At 33.8% G+C, this 24280-nt stretch overlaps 1 protein-coding gene across 1 annotated transcript; it reads right to left on the reverse strand.

The window, feature by feature from the left end:
* Nucleotides 1-7298: 7298 nt before the first annotated feature.
* On the reverse strand, nucleotides 7299-20602 carry LOC141404389 (probable serine hydrolase). Its single transcript, XM_073987967.1, has 2 exons — nucleotides 20440-20602; nucleotides 7299-8241 (listed from the first exon to the last, which is right to left on the reverse strand). The coding sequence occupies exons 1-2, from the start codon at nucleotides 20458-20460 to the stop codon at nucleotides 7321-7323; spliced, it is 942 nt and encodes a 313-aa protein (XP_073844068.1). The 5' UTR covers nucleotides 20461-20602; the 3' UTR covers nucleotides 7299-7320.
* Nucleotides 20603-24280: the final 3678 nt, after the last annotated feature.

Here is a 24280-nt window from a genome sequence, read left to right on the forward strand (position 1 = left end):
TGAACAATTTAATTTTAACCTCCATTTTATGGTGGAGGGTATAAAGAGGGAACATTATGCAAAGGTGTTATAGTATTCCGAGCGGAAACCTGATACTGAGCTTTAGATACGATACGCTTCATCAGAATCTTCTGGCGACGAAAATCGTGGACCACACCTATATTCCTGATTTAAGGGAATAAAAAGAAGTCAGTGGGTGCCACGTCCGGGCTGTACATCGAATGACCCATCAATTCAACGTTTTGTCTGGTCAAAAATGCACTGTTTTGAATCGATGTGTGAGAGGTCGCATTGCCATGGTACCACGGTTTAAAATGCTAACGCCATATTAGCAAAAGCACTGAATATTTGCAGCTTTGCCTGCTAAAATTTCTTCGAAATAGGTTTAGCAACAATGAACAATGACAACATGTAGCAACAAATTTCACAAAAATATTGCTAGCGATGCTGATGCTATTTGATATTGTCGCTATAATAAAACAGCAACGGACACGCGTACTCATATTTTGCAGCACACATGATCAACAGATATCAGAAAAGAGAATAAGCAACAAAATTTCAACGGCTTAGCCAGGTTTTCAGCAAACAATTGTTTTTGAGATCAAGGTTACCAGTGTAATGCATTAAAAATTACGATATAATTTATTTCAATTGTTCATTCAAAGGTCATGTGAATTCTTGGTGAAGCCGTTCAATATATGTATTTATTTTTTATTTTTAAACAATAATAATTAGTATTCTTTAGGTCCTACCATATGATGGACGCATACTGCGTTGGCAACTCTAATCACAAAAACACACTGTGTTGCTAATTCGTTACGACGAATGGTCAGCCGACTGCTAAATATATAGCGTGGTTGTCGATTATGCCTAACGAAAAAAAGATTACGCGTAAAAAACGAAATAAGCAAAAATGTACAAAAATAAATATGTATGCGTTCGGTTGCTTATTTAGCCGTGTGTGTCAATATTGTGTAGCAGTTGAAGTGTAATGCTAATGTTTTTAAATGCTGGCTTTTAAACCCTGCATGGTACACAATTATACGTTTCGTCTTGTTCGTTTTCGACTTTCTCCAAAGACTTCAGGCAAACAAATTGTAGTGTACCACTCAGAATGGTCAGTTTTGCCGAAGAAACAGCGACCATTTGCTTCGATGTGCTTCTTCCATGAACATTTATCCTAGGATTTGGTTCGCCTTTGAAGACCCACACGGTCGATCGCCGTTTTGTTTCGGGCTCATACGCATAGATCCGAGATTTGTCGTCTGTGACGATCTTATAAACGTCGTTTGAAGCACAGCGATCGCATTTATACACAATTTCTTTGCACCAATAGACAAGAGCCTTTTTGGAGCAATTTTCAAATTGTGCTGGACCTAACGAGAAAACCCCATTTTTGCGGGCCCTCGCCACCTTCTTTTTTTTAGCGAGTGTCACCAACTATTGAATTCATTAAACCAGTTTTTCATAGTGCTATAAAATGGTACTTTCTCGACACACATAGATTTAATTTGATCAATGCATTCTTGTCGTGATTATCCACATCGAAAATTGTGACAAATTATTGGACGAAAATGTTCCCAAGTAAATTTCCTGCCTAGGCCGGAAACTTTTCTAGTTCCTCATACCATTAAATGTGTTGTCATGTATGCAAAAGGTTGTTGGCATGGAAAATGCGCTGTATCGGTCCACGCTTAGCAACCATAGAGGGTACCGCCCAATTTTGAGTATTTTAAAGGGTTTAACCGCATTGGTAACCCAATGGCTACCCAGCAAAAATTCGGATCCGTTAGTCATTATGTAACCCATTACAAAGTAATGTTAACAAAAATAACTACTTATAGTACTCCGTACTAAATTATGAGTACGGTGGCACAGAGCGTGTGTGTCCGACTACAAATCCTAGGGTTGTGTGTTTAACGCTCAGTTAAACAAACGTCAATGTTCGTACGCGTGGCATATTGTGTAGTGTGTTCGTTTACAAATCAGAAGTTTGCATGATCAAATCCAGCATAGAGTGAAATAAAATAAAATAAAAATATGAAGTGTGTTCAAATTGAATACAAATTGCACCTAAACTGTTCTAAAAATAGAATTTGTTTAGCTTATTTCTTAACTTCTAGTGGTCACAGAATAACTAGTTATTCCAGCGATCATAGAATAACTAGTAATTCAGTGCGACATGCTCTTGTTAAGATAATGGGTTAGTCTATAGGTGGTTTTGTAAGTGGTTACGATTTCCAAAAAGTACTATAAAAACCCATTATTTAGTAAGGATTTTTTGGTGGGTATAATTATTTAGTATTTTTTGGGCTACTACTTTTTTTGTCGGAGAAATCTAAACCTTTTTGTAGTTATACTCTACTGACCTGAACACTTTCACCCTTTTGAACACCGTATGTGCGTGCTTTGTTATTGACTGTTTAGCATATGTACATACATCTGTATATGTGGAAACTTTTTCTATTGTAAAAACAAAACTTAGAAGATGTTAAAACTTAGAAATAGGAATATTTCAAATGCAATTTTCCTGTCAAGTGGTAAACTTATACTAACTTTCGAACAAACTTTACAGAATATGTAGAAGTATGCCAACAACTACAAAAAAGTATCGTAAAATGTGTGAATGAATGAAGTCTTCCTCAGAAGGGTACTGACTTGCATTCATAAACATAAACACATATGCATACATACATATGTATGTATGTGTGAAATAATGCGTTCAACCTCCAGATGTTTTGGTTACATACAATATAAGTAATTTATGTAATATGCGTTGTAGATTTTAGTATATTGGTAAAATTTGTATATAGTGATGTGGAATTGATTCATGCTCTGGAAATCTACTTTTATTATTTCCTTGTATAAATCTATCGTTGAAAATTATAGGGGCAATGCAAAACAGCGCAATCCCAAAACTTTTTGAACTTTTGGAATCACGTAATATAATTAATTTTGTATCACCAATTATTGTAAAAGGGAGACAACTTTAACAAACGTATTGGAATCGACTTGCCATATTCATAGTGGATTTTCTCTAAAACATCAAACAGATGTAATTTACACTGACTTTAGCAAGGCATTTGACACGGTCGGGTATAAGTTATTGCTACACAAATTTCATATAATGGGCTTTCCAACTACACTTTTGTCGTGGATTTCTTCTTATGTACAGGATGGCTCCCAAAAATTATATTTCAATAATATCATTTCAAGAAACAAAAATTCTTGGAATCCTTTCTCAGTACAGTCCAATTTTCAGTAAGAACTGAAGGAAGAATTAAATAAATTTTAATTTTTGACATTTTGGGTTAGGACCACTCTTGGACCGGAGCACAGTGGTCGAAATCGATGATCTAGCGGCGCGAAATTAATAACATGCAAATGAATGGAGATATGTTTCTGAAATTTTGCATAAACATAGTATGTTTCCGTAGGTAATAATGGACTAAATATGAACAACTTCGGCTAATATTTTGGTATAGCCCGTTATATGGGGCTGATATTCGGTATTTTTAAGATTTTAACAATCCTTTACTTCCAAATTAGTTGCAATTTGGTACTTAGGGTTTCTAGATATTTAACTATGTACCTCCAGGCCCCAAACTATTTTTTTCATATAATTTACACCCTCCTCTATTAACTAAAAATAAACTATGTTTAGTTTTATTAAGAATTTATTTAACAATTAAGCAAATATGAAGTTAGATATTTTGCAACAATTTTCTTAAATTCTGATGCAGCGAAGTGAAGTATAGTAAATAGCTGAGAGATTTTTTACAACAACAACAAAGTAAAAAAAACAAAATATTAGTCACCAGAGTGTCTGAAATGGATACAATGAAAAACATTTCACAATTTTATAGTTTGATTTTTTGACTTTCGCGCCGTTAGATCATTAGTTTCGACCAGTGTGCGGAGGTGTGAAAAAAAGCTTGGTTTTAGAAATTCCATGAAAACTATTAAGAGAGAAAGATTTGGAATCAGGGTCGCTGATTGAGTAGAAGATAGTGGTACGAAAAGTACTAAATTTGGTAAAATTTGGTATTATGTGTTGAAATTTAGAATCCTGAAATTTGGAATGTAACAGTGTGCTACACGAAATACTTTCAAAGGTTTTGATGCAAAAATTCTGTATTTATGAGGTCAATGGAAAACGGAAATACCTTTGGTTTCTTTGGGTCTCTTCGTTTTTACAGTGTTTTATTTAACTTGCTTTGGTCCGTTTAGTTCAAATCTGGTAACTCAATTTTGACACAGTTGCAGTTGACCAATCAGACTAAAACTTTTCACACTTTTCAGATTTGGATGACAATACATGAATATGAAATCAAAACCAATATTGGTCCATTTTTACCATTTTTATAGTGTTTTTACGGTGTTTTATTTAAAGTGCATTTCAAATCTAGTAACTCAATTTTGACACAGTTGCAGTTGACCAATCGGACTAAAACTTTGCACACTTTACAGATTTGGATGACATTACATGAATATTAAATTAAAACAAAGATTGGTCCATTTTACAGTGTTTAACGGTGTTTTATTTAAATTGCATTTCAAATCTGGTAACTCAATTTTGACACAGTTGCAGTTGACCAATCAGTCTAAAACTTTTCACACTTTTCAGATTTGGATGACAATACATGAATATGAAATCAAAAACCAATATCGGTCCATTTTTACCATTTTTACAGTGTTTTTACGGTGTTTTATTTAACTTGCATTTCAACTCTGGTAACTCATTTTCCGCACAGTTGCAGTTGACCAATCGAACTGAAACTTTGCACACTTTTCAAATTTGGATGACAATACATGAATATATGCCCAATTTTTCCTACAGCCCCCATATAGCGATACCACCCGATTTCAGGTATTTTGAGGATTTTATCTTCATTTTTGTCCGAATTAGCTGTCGTTTGGCATTTGGCATTTCCAATGATACAGACATTTCCCCACCAAAAATTGTTAACATAGGTCCAGGTTTTGGTATAGCCCCCATATAGTGGTACCACCCGATTTCAAGTGTTTTAAGGATTTTATCTTCATTTTTAGCCAGAATTGGATGTAACTTGGCATTTGGTGTCCCCAATGGTACAGAAACTTCCCCACCAAAAATTATGGACATAAGTCCAGGTTTTGGTATAGCCTTTATATAACGGTACTACACGATTTCAGGCATATTAAAGTTTTTATCTAAATTTTCGGCCTAAATTGACTATAACTTTGTTCTCAGTGGTCAAAAAAATGTATTTATTAAAAAGTTAAAAATAAAATATAATTTAAAAAAATTAAGTTTCAGTGTTTTATTTAGAAATATACTTAAAACTAGGAAATAATTTGTCGCTTAGCCTCAATAAATATATTCTTTCTCATGATGCAATCTCTCAACTAAAACGCTTGCATTTAAATTATAAATAGTGGCAAAATTAAACGGCAAGCGTTTTATTTGAGAGATTCCATCATGAGAAAGAATATATTTATTGAGGCTAAGCGACAAATTATTTCCTAGTTTTAAGTGCATTTCTAAATAAAACACTGACACTTCATTTTTTTTTTAAATTATATTTTATTTTAAATTGCTCCAGTGTTTCTAAAATATTTCTTGCTACTCCAAGATAAAAAGGCAATTTATACTTACATGTCTACGAAATGTCTGCACAAAATCCTTATATTATTTGTGAGATTTTAATTAATTCAAAGAGATTCTATTGAAAAACTTATATCTAGCGAAGTTCTACACATCAACCGCTATGCGACGATCGTTTCGTTAACTGGTTAAGTTAACTCTCTCAACCCCGATGTTGCATATATGCAAAATTGTCTTTATGAGTGTCTAAGTACCGCTATTTTGCATATTCTGCTTTGAATCTTTATCAAAAGTATACACAGGAGGCTGTTTAACCTTGTAACAACAAAAAATATCGGTTCTGCCTCGATCAACAGAACTACGGTGCATTATTCAGTGTGAAGTCTAGCACTCCAGAGCAAATTAAAATTCGTTGTGTATGATATATGAGCTTTATGTTAAATTTTAGTTTTGATTCTCCAAAAGTAATACCAAAAAACTCCTGAACGATTAAAACATTTTTATTTACACAATTCCACAAAATAATGACCAAATAAATTTCAGAAATCATGTACTGTATCTTCCGAAACGGGGGAGTTACGCTCCGAAATTTATGTTATTACTCAGTTTTGTCATATACTTTAATTATATGTTTTCAAAATAACTATTACCGCAAGGAAAAAAATTGGGGATGAGAGGGTTAACATCATCAGGCATATTAGATGTTGGTAGATAACTTTCGCCATATGGAGCCCCTATTTATACGTACGACACTGCAAATTTGCATATGTGAATTTAAATTGATGCATTTTATTTCCAAAAACGAGTCATTTCTAATTCATTTCGCTTTTAATTTTGTTTATTCATTTTTGTTTTTTGTACAAATTTATTTGCAGTCCAGCAAAAATTCGGATCCGTTAGTCATTATGTAACCCATTACAAAGTAATGTAACAAGGTAAAATGTTTTACTTCACCACTTACTAAGTAATGAGTACGGTGTTTCCGACTAAAAATTCTAGGGTTGTGTGTTCAACGCTCACCGTCGGCACGCGAATTGTTTTTTTAAACAACCCTTAATGCACCCTTGCACAGTGTGTAGTGTGTTCCGCTACAAATCAGAAGTTCGCATGATCAAATCCACCAGAGAGCAAAATAAAATAAAAGTATGAAGTGTTCTTTATATAGAACGTATCGCTAATTTACTCAAAGAGTTACATAACTCAAAAATTTTTTTTCTCTGATATCTCTAAAACTTTACGAATTAAAGCTTATTTACTACGAGTTTGGCATAATTCAACAAAAACGATTTTTGAGTTTATGAAGTACTAAAACACTTCAAATCACTCTTGATCTTTTCAAGTTGGGAAGTCAAACTTTAACTGCCAAGTTAAAACGCATTTTTCTCGAAACTCGAGATGTGTCACACTTTGAGTAAATGAACAATATGTACGTTCTTAGCTAATTTTTAACTTCCAGTGGCCATAGAATAACTAGTTATTCTAGTGGTTATAGAATATCTAGTAATTCAGAGCGACATGCCCTTGTTAAAATCATGTGTTAGTAGGGGGTTTTGATAGTAGTTACGTCTACCAAGAAGTACTTAAATCCCCTTTTTTTTTGCTGGGGGTGTACCATTTTTGTCATTGGTGCTACTTTATTCATTCAGGGAAAGTACTTACCTTCATGGTCCACATTTCATTGGATATAAATCCATTAAAATATAAAAAATGAATTCTATATTAGTATTCCTTTATTACAATTTACTTCTAGTTTCTTTAATTTCGTTTTCGGGTCTACAATCAGAAATAAATGGTCCTATTATATTAGCTAACTCATCTGGTTTATTCAAGTGGATGTGATGGCTACCTTCAACTTCATAGAATCTAAAATTTGGATTAAATTTCTTCATATTGTCCACTAATTCAAATGAATCTTTCAAGTATGGAGATTTGGTTCCCCTAATGACCAAATGATTAATATTGGTGGTACGTTTGGCAAAATCCTCAATATAACTATTGTGCAGTACAAACTCAGTGTAGAATTTTACTTTGGGATCTCTTGAAATATACAACTTGTCAGGTTGCCGCTGGGACATGGCACAACCGCGTTCAATTAAATATTTACATTTGTCCTTATCTATGGAATTGCCAGATCCGCGATGAAGAACTTCTTCAAGTTCTTCTAAAGTATACACGGGAGGTTCTTTGGTGTCATCGTATCGTTCATCGGCTATCAAGAGTTTTTCGGCTTGAATCTCATAGCGTTTGAGTGTTTCGTCTGGACTACGATACGGAGTTTTAATAATGTCGATTTGTATTAACAAATCAACGGTGTCCGGAAGCAGAGAAGCATAAGTATAGGCTACAATGCCGCCCAACGAATGGCCCATTAGGGAAACTTTTTCCCATTTGTATACTTTCATTATTCTACCCACTATGAGAACATAGTCTATTACATTATAGATAATACCCTTGGGCAAACGAGAAGAATGCCCGTGGCCTGGAAAATCAATGCATAAAAAGCTGATATGTTTAGGCAACAAGGGCAACAAAGGTGTCCATGTTCCCAGATTATCTTGCCAACCGTGAAGCGCCAGAATCGGACGTACATTGCGATTACCATACCAGCGACCAGAAATATGCCCCCATGGTACGGGGATTCGTACGTCTTCAAACTGAAAATAAATTAAATTTTGTTAGCATATTATAATATAATATATAAGAAAAAAATAAAATAGTACATTGTTTCTAATAACTTTTTGAGCCTCTACCATACCTCATGTTAAAATTTTTCTTCTGGCAATTGAAAATTTATCACAAAAATATAAATCTCTGTAATAAAGCTCTATTTAACAAGTAAATAAGCGATACGTTCTGTCTGTCCGAACATAAGTATCATCCGATATGAAATATTATGAACTAATGGGAAATAACTAGTTTATATCTGTTTCAAAAGTACCAATGTCCATAATTTGTGATGGAGAAGTTTTCTAGACAACTAAAAATAGGCGGCTAAATCCTATGTACACAATTTTAGTAGGAAATTATGATATGACAAATGTCAGGTAAAAAGTTTTATACCCACAACGGTATAATATACAAAATATCAGTCATTGTGGCGGGATATTGAGGCCACTATCTTCGAAAATCGGGATGTACGGTTCTATGGGGGCTATATGAAAGCGCAAATTTTCAAGTGAAGAGTGCTATACCCCCAATGAAGACTAAATACCAAATTTTAGCCATTTTAGTGTGATCATGAGTCTAAAACCTTCAAAATACCGAAAATCGGGAGGTATCGTTCTATGGGGGTTATATCAAATAGAGGACCGATAGTCAATACCATACATCCTAGGAGTTATAGAAACTTATATACCAAATTATAAAGTTCTATTTAAAGAAGTAAGAAAAGGCTATACGGTGCTCTTGAAACAAATTTAAATGGAAGGTGCTTACACCTTGGAAGTTTTTGCGGATTCTGAAACTACAATGTTCATAGATGAGAAAAATCCAAAAACAAAAAAAATCGCCGGAGCGCTTTTTAAATAAATCGCGATTTAAGTTAACATTTTTAAGGGTTGTTTAGGTTTTCACGATTTTGTTTAGAAACCGCAAGTCCTATCAAAATGGGACTAAAGAAAATGTTGTAGCTATGACAATTCTCTACAAGATCAACTTTAATGGTATTTTCGTAGTTTTTACCATTTTTGAGTTATAAAAGTTCAAATTGGGACAATGCACTGACTGTATCACCCCCTTACAAAACAATGTCATGAAGGGTGCGCCTTAACTAACTTTTGATGAAAACCGCTTACACAGGGAAAGTTTTTTGTGAATTCTCAAACAGCAGTGTTCATAGATGAGAAAAATCCAAAAACAAGAAAAAATCGCTGTAGGGATTTTTGAATAAATCGCGGTCAAAATTCACATTTTTAGGTGGTTTTTTTGTTTTCACGATTTTGCTTGGAAACCGCAAATCCAATCGAAATGGAGCTAAACAAAATGTTGTAGCTGTGAAAATTCTCTATAGGATTGGCGTTTACCATTTGTTCCCAGCCTGTACCATTTTTGAGATAATGAAGCTCAGTTTACATTTTTAGGTTTTTTTGTTAGGGTTTCGCGATTTTGCTTGAATACGGTAAGTCTTATCGATATGGGACCTGAGAAAATCTTAAAGCTGTGAAAATTCTCTACAAGACTGGCTTAAGTAACTTATCCTAAGTTGTAACATGTTTTTAGATATATAAGCTTAAGTTGGGAATTTGCAGTCATGACATTGTTTTATAAGGGGACGATACAGAATTGAATTTGAATTGTCCCAATTTGAACTTCTATATCTCAAAAACGGTAAAACCGCCGAGAATACCATAAAGGTCAATCTTGTAGAGAATTTTCATAGCTACAACATTTTCTTTAGTCCCTTTTGATAGAACTTGCGGTTTCTAAGCAAATTCGTGAAAACCTAAACAACCCCTACAAATGTCAACTTAAATCGCGATTTATTTAAAAAGCGCTCCGGCGATTTTTTTGTTTTTTGATTTTTCTCATCTATAAACATTGTAGTTTCAGAATCCGCAAAAACTTCCGAGGTGTAAGCTCCTTCCATTTAAAATTGTTTCAAGAGCGCCGTGGCTATAGTCGGACGGGACCGACCATGTGATACCCTACACCACAACCTCTAGGAATTAGCAATGTGCAACCACTTTACACGCTGAATGTCCTGATATGATTCCCAGCAGGCCTATTCTGTAACTTTTATCGATTGAAAAGTTGTTAAAAATTCTATTGTTTTTGTAGCAACTACAAAACAAACAAATGAAATTGTTGTAAAATAAACAATGAGTAAAGTTGTTAAAAAGTTACTGAATAGGGGGGCGGGCCTGGCCCCTTTGAAATGCTCCGATATTTCCTGAGTATTACAGCCATGACAAACTTCTCTACAAGTGGCAACCTAGGACACGCCTTGCGGATTTGGCGATTAAAAATACGTCACATATCAATGACATAACATGAATCCATTGGTATAAGATACGCCTCCCTCGTCCCTACTGGGATATTTGTGGAACAATTATATACATTTTACATTTCTAAACAATATGCCAAAAATTAAAAAATTCACATTGATCTATCGTTCTCTAAATATATATATATATATATATATATATATATATATATATATACAATTGATTTGGTATAGCCTTACATTACGATACCTACAAAATACAATATATACATATATATATATATATATATATATATATATATATATATGTATATATTGTATTTTGTAGGTATCGTAATGTAAGGCTATACCAAATCAATTGTAGTAAGCTAACTTCTGATTTTTGAAAAAGTTTGAGAATTATTTTTTTGACATTTTGGACCATTATCTCAGGAAGTATAGACTTACTTCAGAAAAATTGTACCGTTGCAATAGGTACCGTGAAAAGAACCTTCTTCAAAAAATTCAAATAGATCCAAGACTGGTCCTCAAACTGCACTTTTCCCAAATTTTGTGTAGGAGGTTCTCAAAGGGCGGGACTGATATAGTCCATATTCCAACCGGATTCGTTACTGGATGAAATAATAGGATGTGCAAAGTTTGGACCATTCAGAAAATCCCCTTGAGAGTTATCTTGCGGATTTGCCGTTTTAGTTAGGTTTCTTGCTTGTTTTTAAGGTGCTTCTTGGACCTTTTCGGCCATAATCTCTAGAGGTATGGACTTGCCATTGCAATTGTACCATCTGCTGAAAAAATCAAAACGATTCGATAGGACTCTTAAATATCACTTATCCAATTTTTTGTGTGTGCAAGGAGTGAACCGATATAGCCCATATTCGAAATTAAACTAAGTTTAGGCAAAAAATTACGAAGTCTAAAATTTGGTTCGGATCGGTAGATCCGTTCGGGAGTTATTGTGCGCACCAGCCAGCTAGACAGTAAGAGAGACAGATGAACGGATGGGACTGAATCGACTCCAAATTGTTTGAAACGAATTTCGTCCAAAACTAACTTATAAAATTGGGACCTCTATCTTCATTTCAACAGACGGACGGCGAACGGACATGGCTATATCGACTTAGAATTTTATGCTGATCTAGAATATATGGGAATTTCTGAGTGAAATCGGACACTTTTTCAAAAAGTGGTTTTTCATTTTATCTTCAGATCTTTTGACCAACGGTTCCAGAGATATCGCTCCTTGAAAAAATTGCACATGTGGTCTTAGATACATTTACGATACGATTTAAAATCTTTATAATTAAAAATCAAATATCGTTCGCATCAGTTAAGTACGGCTGGACCAATTTGTATAATTCTTTTTGTGAAATGTTCGCCAACTTTTTCAATTTTAATATTTTCTACAAAAATTACTGATCTGATTTTCTTGAAATTGTCATAGAATGTACAGGGATGGCCCCGGTGATAATAGCCTAGATATTTTGTTGAATTTCGGAAGGGGCGGGCTACTTTCCCTATACTCTATTTCTTTAAAAATGCTATATTTGCAATAATTACGAATGTATCGGTTTGGAAATTAATTTGCGAGACAATTGTGATTGTGTCTCCGACCTTACCTACTTATTTGGAAGCCAAAGACTTGACCACGCCCACTTTTTAAAATATGTTACATCTGCAAAACTACCTAACCGATTTTCCTGAAATTTTCAGGGAATGAACAGGGTGAACACAAGATGTATTTTCATGACTTTCGATGGGGCGGGGTACTTCCCTCTGCTATATTCAAAAAACGCCATATCTGTATGAATAAAAATCAACCGCCATAACCCAACTTAGGTTTTTATGCAAAGAAAATATTACCACGTTCACTTTCTTCAATTTTCAATTTAAATTTTTTCTGCAAAAACAACTGAACCTTGAAATTGTCAGGGAATGTACAGGGATGGCCCCTGAAAACAGGCTACATATTTTATTGAATTCTAGATGTTGCGGAATACCTCCTCTATGCGATATTTTTATAAACGCTATATTTTCAGAAACTAAGAATGTATCGGTTTAAAACTTTACGAATTAATCTACAATCTCGGTACTTCTTTGGGGCCTAAAGACCGGACCACGCCTGCTTTTTTAAATATGTTATATCTCCAATACTACTGAAACGATTTCCATGCAATTCGCAGCAAAAGCTCAAGGTTAGCCGTTGTTATGTATATTTAATGAATTTCGGAGGAGGTGAGGTACTTTCCCCTAGCCACGCTATATGTATAAGCCAAACTTATGATTATATCGGTGTCAGCATAATTTTGGGGAGGCAATGGGTTTGTGTGTATACATATTTGGAGCCAAAATACCGGACCACGACCACTTTTTTAAATATGTTATATCTTGAAAACTGATGACCACGCTCAACTACTGAACCTAATTTCATGCAATTTTCAGAAAATATACAGGAATGTCCCGTGGTCCAAAATGCTATATATTTGTAGACGAATTTCGGGAGCCTATTGTTTTATAATTGCTATATTTGCTAAACTTATGAGTGCATCGGCTTGAAAGTTGATTTTCGAGACAATGGTCGTTGCGCCCCCGATCAAGAAAAACGATATGTATACAAATTTCGTTAAATGGTGAGGTTCTGCGGCCCATCAGTCATGAAAAGCAAAAGATATAAGTCTTAATAAGCGGGAGAACTCCAATAAACCATCAATGGACGACAAAATCCGGCCAAGTTCGTAAGTGAAAAGAAAGGTTACAGATAAATTTAAAATCCTTTCCTTTCCAGCAACGCGTACCGGGGTCTGCTAGTTTATAATAACTGTTTAATTAACTGTTATTTTCCACGTCTGTGGAATGTTGATAAAATTGTTCCGGTTCAGAAACAAAGGGGTAATAATGACATTAACTCTCTTCGCCCTATATCATTACTTCCAAATTTAAGAAAATTATTTGAAAAATTCATTTAAAAGAAATTAAATGTACATATCGATGCTTTACTTCCTCAACCTCGTAAAAAATGCGATTTTGAATTTTTTGTATCAAACGATTGCTATTTTTGTGTTTCATTCCCGCAACCACTTATTATCTCAATATGTTGTCGCGGTTCTCTAAATATTAGTAAAATATATTCCCGTATCTCATTCAGTCCTATTTTCATAACTGCCTCAAACTCGTATCTTAATACTTGAGCAATAATGTTTGACTGACAATGAATGCCCAGGTGAAACGGCGGAAGCTGGGATCTTGAAATTTTGGCTGAGGGTTAGTCTTGGAAGTGCAGGTGTGTAGTCCTATTGAAGTGTAGGTGTGTTCGTAAGAAAAAAGTACTAAAATGCACAAAAAAGTTTACCTTTCGTATTACGTGAACGAGTAGAGTTAGTATTCTGAGCGGAAAATTGGGACAGGGACGGAGTGCAAAATAGTTGTATTAAAGGGTTTACAACAATAAGTTTACGACAATTACTAAAATTTGGTATTTTGTGAACGAATAAAATTAAAATCTTTAAAACTGTTATGCTAATATCGGTTGAGATATTTTGTTTATGTAAGGAAGTGATTTGGAAGTATAAAGAAGTATATACGAAAAGTACTAAATGGTACTAAATTAAGTACTATTTGGCATTGAGTGAACGGATAAAAGTGGAATACATACAAACATATGTTCCACAATACCCCCAAAGGGACAACGGGGGGCTTTTCTCCTATCAATGAGTGCACGCCAATTAATATTGGCTCAATAATGTGGGACATACTTCTTATCGCCGAGCTGGAACTGCGTGTATTACGACACCACTTTTTAGTGAAGTCGAAATACTGAGGAAATGTAAGCCGACACTACACTGCACAGTGGTCCCACTTGTATGGTAAGGTGCGACAAAAATATTTATAATAGTCGGATCACTCTGATTTTTTCAGTATGTGCGAAAAATAAGTAAAAAATACTTTAGCCAAAAAATCATCAATGTGGGTCCAGTTTTTCCGATATCCCCCATGTAGCGGTAGCACCCGATTTCAGGTATTTTAAAGCTTTTTTCTACATTTTCGGCCCTAATGGCTGTAATTTGCCATTTGGAGTTCTCAATGATCAAAAACCTTCTGCGTCAAAAATTGTGACCTTATAGTACTTTTATATATAACCGGATTTAACAAACCCACAGGGTTTCAAATGTCAATTCCTTTGCGTATACATCAAATAAATCCTCAATGAGAAGGTTAACCCTGCAAAAGCCTATAATATAAACACGGCCTTAGGTCCAGGTTTCGGTATAGCCCTCATATTACGGTTCCTGCCTATTTCAGTTAATTTGAGGGTTTTATCTACAGTTTCGGTTCGAATTGGTTGTAATTTGTTCTTAGTGGTCCAAAAACATCTCCGACTGGCATCGTGGACAGGAAAAGAAACAAATTATTCCATTTGAGGTCAGAATATTTCATGGTAGGGGATATAATAAAGTTCGGTGCGACCGAACTTTACATTTTTGCTTGTTTTTCATATTATATGTAGTATCATACATATATCAAAAATACAGAAATGTAAAAAAATACTCTCATAAGTAGATCCCAAAACAAAAATGCCTAAATCTTTAAAGAAAAAACCCAAACAAACATTTAAAACACAAAACAAAGAAGAAACTGAGAATACAGAAATACGGCATATTCACTGAAACGACCAGAGGCATCGTCAGTATTTTCAATGTCACACACGGAAATGCAATAATATGCAGCTGGAACCAATTTTTTTGTAAAATTGACACTATTTTGAACATTCTTCAAAAAATTTGGAGAGTGGCGAAGGATGGCGAAGTTAGTAAAACTCTACATCAATTTTTAGGACTTTGAAAAAAATCCACAAAAAAGTATTATAAAAGTATTCGCACATTTTATGCGAATAATGTGCACAAATTTTTATGTAAAAGTATTAGAAAACCTTGTACCAAAATTTCCATTTCGAAAAAAATATCCTTTCAATTTTGAGTTGCTAGCCTTGCTAGAAGTCACAACTTTACTGATATTTTTAAAGTTTTTAAGAGATCATACGTAAATGTCAACTTTCTGAGATTTGCTGATATCGATTTTTCGATTTTTGTCGCAGGTTGGGACCAGTGTGCACTGTGGGGAATTGCATTGATTAAATCGCAGACAATCTGAGTGCAAGGCGGACGTGCATACTACTGCACCACGGTGGCTCCCAATGCCTATGCAATAGTTCCCTGATAGCATTTGGAAGTGAGTTTCTCACTGCGTCTACAAAAAGCAATCGCAATCGAATCACATTTTTTGTAAAATAATGACACTTTAGAATGTTACAATCATTGATTAAATCGCAGACAATCTGAGTGCAAGGCGGACGTGCATACTACTGCACCACGGTGGTTCCCAATGTCTATGCAATAGTTCCCTGATAGCATTTGGAAGCGAGTTTCTCACTGCGTCTACAAAAAGCAATCGCAATCGAATCACATTTTTTGTAAAAGAATGACACTTTAGAATGTTACAATAACAAATTTATTGCAGTCTTATTTTGATCGTCCTCAATAACTACTTAGAGTCAGCGAAAAAGATGGAAATGCGATTATTGATTTTTTACACAAACAATCGTTACGGCGTATGACTATCGCGTGTGCAGACACTTTTTATCGCCTATGCAGACACTTTGCGGCGTACGACTATCGCGTGGGCAGTAGGGTTATGACTTTTTGACATTTTTTCTCAAAAATGATTTCCTGTAGCAGGGATGAATGAACTTTTGCCTAATAATCACTACGCTATTGTTTATCCCATTGAAATAAAAAAAAGGTTCACGCACAAATCGATTTTAAAAATATAATTTTTTGAAAAAATTTATGAAATGGAAAAAAATCATAACCCTAGTGGGCAGACACTTTCTATCGCCTATGCAGACTAAGGTTATGACTTTTTTACAACCTCATATCCCTGTATCATAGCGTGATGAGTTTTGCCATAAGATTACATAATTATAAGGTGATTCGGTGAAAAAAACTCACGCACAAAATGCTTTTAAAATTTGAATTTATCAAAATTATGGACAATTTTTTGAAGTCACTGTAAGCAGATATACAATTGAAAATTAACTTTAGAATCACATGAGATAAATAAACTGACATAACATTTATTTCTCACTAATTTTCTTCAATTCTGAGAATCGTAAAAATGTCGTAAACGCTTTTATTTAAAGATATAATTAAAAAAAAATTAAAATTTTTTCAAAGTGGTTTGTGTATGACCTTTTTCAATATTTGAATGAAATAAACATTGTTATAGTTATAAGTAGGCTTATATTTATTCATTCGTGCAACAAAAAATAATTTTTGAAATTTTTTTTTTTCATTTATACATTTTTTTTTCAAAAAATTATATTTTTAAAATCTATTTGTGCTTGAACTTTTTTTATATTTCAATGGAATAAACGATAGCGTAGTGATTATTAGGCAAAAGTTCATTCATCCCTGCTACAAGAAATCATTTTTGAGAAAAAATGTCAAAAAGTCATAACCCTTTTTTGTTTTTTGTTTGTTTTGTTTTGTTATAGTTCTTTGAAAACATATGTACGCTGGAAAAGTAATTACAATAATAAAAAATAGAAACAAAAAAATAAAAATATTTTTTTTTTCATCACAACCAATTTTATCGCAAAACTAACTTTTTTGAAGTCACGATATCGACTTTCACATGTGGTATCTCGGCCGTGGTTCATTTCTTCCCGCACGGTTAGACTTCATCGATAAGAATGCGAGCTCGCAGGCGAGTGTTTCTATAGCTTGGTAGTGACAACATCGGGTAATGTGCGATAGAAAATGCAGGCGGTCTTTATGGTGGTAAGTGGAATAATGACATTTATTATCTACGTCACTGATTGTGTGTGTATGTTTGAGATACCACGACCAGAATCACCATATTCTCACAATGCAGCGTGACAGAAGACCAAAAAAGATACATGTTTCGGCGTTTGTCACATGCACTTTTGTTGTAATTGTCTCAAAAAATACGTTTCATGCATATTATTAGCATATTATTCCTACTAATATGCATAGATGTACTTAATTCCCTAATAATTACCTTTTACACTTTTACCCAAACACCGATATATCAAAAGATAAACCGTTTTTTGTCTCTCTAGAAAACTTGTATTTTTTAAGATACGAGGTTGAGGAAGTAAGGTATCGATATAAGAAATGACGTTATTCTACAAAATCAATTTGGATTCAAAAGAGGAAATTTGAGAGTTCTTTTAAAATTTTCTACTGATGTGGTTCAAATTTTAAGAGAACGTAGGTGCGCAGTAGGTTGTAGGTGGATGCAGGAAAGGCTTTAGATAGAGCTGATCATAAAAACATTTTATTTTAAATTCACTGAAAGTGTTAGCTGTGGTGTGCCACAATGTTCCATGTTGTCGTCACTATTTTAAAATATCTTAATTTCAGATTTTCCTCACGAATTTGGAGAATCTAAAGGAATCCTTGCTATATGCTCATAGTGAATCACCTGATGTGAGTGCGCACTTAGAACACGTCAATTCCTTTCCAAAATTAATACATAGAAAAGTAAAGCTATATATTTACGTAGCCCTTCTGGTAAATGCAAATATTTTGTTGTGCTACAGAGTAAGGAACTTAAGCTGTTCTTGCTAGGTAATGTAATCTGTTTGAAGATAGTTTCAAATATCTTGGAGTGAACTTCAATAAGTTACTAAAATTCAAAGTCATTGCTAGAAAGAGCTTGCAAAAAAATGCTAAACGCAAAAAGTGCTAAACGGGCGGGTACAAAAGTATAAATGGGCTGAAAGAGGACACTCTCGGGCATCATTCTGTGAAAACGGTACTTTGTTCCAAGTTCTATTCCACTAAGCTTTGAATTTCACTAAAATTAAGTACCTGAGGAAAAATAAAATAGCTCACTTCATGTAAACTCTCTTAAAGCCAACAATCCTACCTTCCTAACAAAAAAACAATTAACACAATATCTGTTATAGTTTCTGAGAAATAGCTGTTTCTTTCTACAGAAATTTTAAAAAATTACGTATTTTCCAAAATAGGAAAACATTTTTCATCAGTAGGACCACGTCATGCCTGCACCTTCCAATATTTTTATGTAATTGTTTGCTTTCCTTTGCCAATCAGTGACAACAAAAAATTGGGGTTTGGCCAGGAAAATCGATTTATGAACCACTGTGCGCCGGACAGTGTTGCCGCGTGGACAAAAATCAACAAATGTGATGTTAACTTTTACATATGTTTATGTTTTTTTTCTTACAGTAAATACATCCGGTACAAGGCGACTGAAAGAATTTTGTCTATATGTGCATCCATAATGAACTTATAGCTCTTTAAATATGAAAAATATTTCCCAGGTAATCTAAGGCGATAATCATATGCAAATTAGACGACATTTCTGAAAAATTTGTTTAAAATATTTAAAGTTTTGGATGGGGATTTGATGAGTGGGCTATAAACATAAGGTTTTAGTACAAAAAGTTGACATTAACTGTCCATGGGCAATGTACCGTTATCAAGAAATCAACATTTAAATTTGATAAAAACAATTCAAAATTCTTAATATTTAGTAGAGCAGATCTGTTGATTGCCACCTATTGCCACCTTGGATCCTGTTTTCCGTTAATTAGACATCTCTTCCAAATCACAATGTGTAAAAACATTCTGCCCGTCCCTGCAACCTTCTGAGATATATCGGTTCAGATTTTATATAGCCCCCATATATGTATACCTTTTCCCGATTTTGCTACAACTCGTTCAATTTTGATCGAATAGCCTTCAAATTTAGTATGTGTTATTTTCCTAGGCCCCTGAGTAGCTACACCGATTTTTACAACAATCGGTTCAGATTTAGATATAGCCCTTATATATATATACATATATATCTTTCCCCGATTTTGCTATAACTCGATCAATTTTAATCAAATAGCCTTCAAATTTAATATGTGATATTTTCTTAGGTTATTTTTCAAAAATTGACCCATTTATAGCAAAATCGGTGAAAAATATATATGGAGGCTATATCCAAATCTGTACCAATTTTTGCGAAATCAAATCAAAATCGGTAAAACTGAACAGGGGCCTGGGGAAACGTCCTATGTTAAATTTGAAGACTATTCATCAAAAATTGAGCGATTTATAGCAAAATCGGGGAAAGATATATATAGAAGCTATATTCAAACCTGAACCGATTTTTACGAAAATCGTTGAAACTACTCAGGAGCCTAAGAAAATATCACATAATTAATTTGATGGATATTCGATTAAAATTGACCGAGTTATAGCAAAATCGGGGAAAGATATATATGGGGGCTATATCCAAATCTGAACCGATATGGACCAAAGTTGATATTTTTCATTCGCATTCTATTTTTGTCCACATTTGTATGGAAGCGGCAACACTGTGCGCCGCACTTATTAAATTTTAAAACTTTAATTGTATTCTAAAATAGTAAAAATTGCATACCTATTGTTTAAAAATATTTATAAAACAATGTGTATATTTTTAATTGTAGTTGTGTCAACTATGACTGCGATTAAGAATAATCGACGCTAGCGTACTCTTTTGTGCATTCCTAGGTTACACAGGCAGGCGAACATGGCATGGCATTGTTCAATGAGATCTGCAGAAGAACCTCTAAAAATATTTATTTTCAGTGCACTTGTTTGTTTCTTTCTTGTACCCATTTTAAACACGTTCCATTGTAGTTCGCTTGCTGTTCACTATATGTCTACTTCCCCGCTCTAACCGAATGAGACTGCTTTAAAATGATAAAAACACAATAACCAAACAATATGTGAGTTCCCAAAAATATGTATGACCTTTGAACAACATAATACACAAACAACATGTACAAACAATGTAAAAATGTACCTTTTTATTTTATTTACTACATACTTACATCCAGACATGAAGTTGACATTGATTTACGACACACTTTGTTGATAATCAATTGAAATGATTAACCGTAATATTTATTTTAACTTGACAAAACTTAACAATTCCAATTTAACTTTCTTCTATGGTTTTCTTATCGAACTGACTATTTTGAACTTAGTTTTTAACATTTTGTTTAGCCAGTGCAACGTGATTGATTTTTTCAAAAGAGAAAGTAAAAAAGAGCACAGAAGCAATTTCTCATATCCACAGATGTCCGTAAATTGTATGGCATAACATATTAGAGAGGATGTAAAAGAAAGTAAAATCGGTCTCTTAATCAACGACTGCAAAGTGAGAATAAAATGTAATTGTTGTTACGAAAACGTATCAGGCAGACATCAATGCTCTTATCAAACTAGTTTTGCACGCACTGTTAAATAATACATATAACATACCTATGTTAACGTAACATATGCTAGACGATCGTCGTATCAGTTATAGAAAAATACAAACACTGTTGTTTATTGTTGCCAATAAATCAGAAAAAATAGTTGTGCCTTTATACTTTTTTAGTAAGATTTACTCAGTAACTTGTTTTCAGAGAGTAAGAACTATTATACGGAAATAGAGATAAAAGTAAAAAGACAATAGTTAATAAACTTTAGCAAGATAACAGTTGATTACACTATGCGACAACAAAAAAATGACAAGGAAAACTAAGCAGATTATGAAAGTAGAGCTAAAAATATGAGACACATGCATACCCAGCAAAAATTTGTGGGCACATGTCATTACTTTCTGCATTACCAGGTAATGAGTACTCATTACCCTCCGCATTATCAGACAGTACATATATAACAGTTAACATATAACTAGTTACATCCTTACTTACTACTTACTCACAAAGGAATAAGTACGGTGGCACAGGGCTAGTGTGTCTGACTACAAATCCTAGGTTTGTGTGTTCAAAGCTCACCGTCAGCATGGAGTTTTTTGTTGACAAAATTACGAAGAAATGTTGATGTACATGAATGTTTTTAAACAACCCTTACTATTTGTACGAGTGGCCTAGTGTGTAGTGTGTTTGACTACAAATCAGAAGTTCGTGTGTTCGAAACTAGAAGGAACCGAAATAAAAGAAAAGGAAGAAACAAAAAGCAATTTGAATATATTTTCACCTCAATTGATCTAAAAATAGAACATGTGCTTTTAGCGTCCTTTTCGACTACGGGTAAGTGGTTAAATATGTACTTTGTGTACACATTTAAGGAAGTACTTCCTTCCTATGACATCCCCATGTAAAAATAATGACTTTTACGGTCAAATAGTAAGTAGTTACAACTGCCAAAATTTACTGAATAAAGTCATTACTTGGTAATGACTTTTTTTGCTGGGTAGCCGTTTATGAAGTTTACATCGGAAAGTAACCAAAGCAAGTTCCGCCCCTTTCTAATTTTTTTCGAAATGTTCGAGTTAAGATCCTTGAATTTTAGGTACATATATAGTGTATTTGGCAACTTAACTGAGGACGAAGTGGGGAATATTGTTGTTAAAAATTTTAACCCTCATGCTTATTTCGAAAATTGTTCTAAAACTCCTTTAAAATGTGATCATATCAAATCCAAAAATTCTACAAAATTATCCGTCAAAAAAAAATTTAGGCTTATCTTTCCTTTACCGACCCACCTCAGAAAATTATGAAAAAATTACCACAGATAGAGTTTTTAAACCCGATTCCAACCATGTATTGATTTTGTTGCGGAAATGTATACTTCCCGAGATATGGGTCTCCAAAGTTCCACAAAGGCCCTAGTATAAAATGTTGGCAAACCACCGCAGGAAATTATTAAAAAATTACCACAGATAGTACTTTTTACACCGAATCCAACGATGTATTGCTTTTGTTGAGGAAATGTATACTTCCCAAGATATGGGCCTCCAAATTTCCACAAAGGCCCTAATCTAAAATTTTGGCAAACCACCGCAGAAAATTATTAAAAAATTACCACAAACAGTAATAATGATGTTTATACGATGTATTATTTTGTTGAAGGTATGTATACTTTCCGAGATATAGGCCTCCAAAAATATTAAATTTAAAAGAAAACTTTGTTCCCATTCCCGTGATTTGCACTTGTCCATAGAAGAAAGTCCAAAGTCCCGGCCGAAGGCCGGCTATTTAGAGACAGATATTTAATTTAAAAGAAAATTTTGTTCACGTTCCCGAGATTTGCACCTATCCATAGAAGAAAGTCTTAAATCCCGGCCAAAGGCCGGCTATTTAGAGAAAAATATCTAATTTAAAAGAAAATTGTGTTCCCATTCCCGAGGTTTACACCTGTCCATAGGAGAAGTCTTAAATCCCGGCCGAAGGCCGGCTATTTAGGGAAAAATAGGTTAGGGCCTTTGCTGATCTTTTGAGGCCCATATCTCGGGAAGTATACATTTCCGCAACAAAAGCAATACATCGTTGGTTTCGGTGTAAAAAGCACTATCTGTGGTAATTTTTTCATAGTTTTCTGGTTTTCAAAAAGCACTATCTGTGGTAATTTTTTCATAATTTTCTGCGTTGTGTCGGCAAAGGAAAGGAGTTCCAAAATTTACTATTGGTCTCAGAATACACCAATTTTTTCCTTTTTTCGAGTTGATAAATGAAAGTAATATGAAACTTGGTTCTAGGTGAAAAGTGTAAAAAAGAAGAAAAATTCTACACATAATTTCACTATGAGTTTCAGAATAAACCATATATCTAGATATACTATTTACTATTTTCTTAAGAAAATTAGATTACAAATTTATATATTTTGGGATGAAATTATTTGTTTCAATTTTGGACTGTTAATTTTACATAATTCGACACTGGGTCAAAATCTAACAAAATCCTTCACTTTTTGGAGATATTATTTAAAGAAGAACTAATCCAAATCAAACTTCACTATTAGTCTCTAACAAACGAACTTTGTAACCGTAACATATAACATTCTCAGCAGCCCTAGCTTTTGATACAGGGTTTAGACTATATTTTACGATTTTTATCCAGATTGTCGTTGTGATTGCACACAGAAAAATATATGATAGAAATATGTTTGGATCCAAACATAATTTGTTTGTGTCCAAACATATATATGTTTGCAACATTTTGTAACATATCTTAATTTAATATGTTTGGGCACCAACATATTTTTTATATTAGAACATATTTTTGTTTTTGGTCAAAGAGGATAACAACAGGGCTCTCAATGCTCTAACAATAGCGGAACATAATACAAATTCCCAAAAAGATCGCCCAGAAGCATAGCGGAAGATTCGTCGTAGCTATTGATTATAAACAATAATTTTTGAGAATCGTCTACGAATGGCAAATTACTCGCGTGGGTTAATAGCATATAAATATTCGCTAAAGATCACCGGAAAGAAGCGCAGAAGAATAATCTGATCAAAAAATCGTCCAATAATCTTCCAAATGTTTGCAGAGAAGGCAACATCTAATATCTCAACCGAGCGCTGATAGACTCAACATGTATGTTCTTATGATTCATATTATTCTGCTATGCTTACAAGGCGATGACAACTACAGTGAAAATCTTTAGAAGAAACGGTAAGTTACAATATTACAAAATAAAAGAATTAGTAAATAAAAAGCAGCAAAATTTGTCTCTGATTTGTTTGGTGGTGTGTGGTTGTTGTTAGTCAATAAAAACAAAAACTCACCAAAATTGTTATTTTAATCTCTCAGAAAAACCAGTATTTTTTTTGCTTTATTGCAAACAAATATATGTTAGCTGAAAATACCCAGCAAAAAAAGTCATTACCAAGTAATGACTTTATTCAGTAAATTTTGGCAGTTGTAACTACTTACTATT

The sequence above is a fragment of the Musca autumnalis genome, unplaced genomic scaffold (assembly GCF_047663935.1).
Source record: "Musca autumnalis isolate F117 unplaced genomic scaffold, ASM4766393v1 scaffold_4, whole genome shotgun sequence".
Lineage (NCBI taxonomy): Eukaryota > Metazoa > Arthropoda > Insecta > Diptera > Muscidae > Musca > Musca autumnalis.

Excerpts from the sequence above, each read along its gene's own strand:
- LOC141404389 (XM_073987967.1), bottom strand. The coding sequence starts at position 20,460 with ATGTCAACTTCATGTCTGGAT. Across the intron at positions 8,242-20,439 it reads TGTCAACTTCATGTCTGGAT|TTTGAAGACGTACGAATCCC; the intron begins GTAAGTATGTAG and ends ATTTATTTTCAG.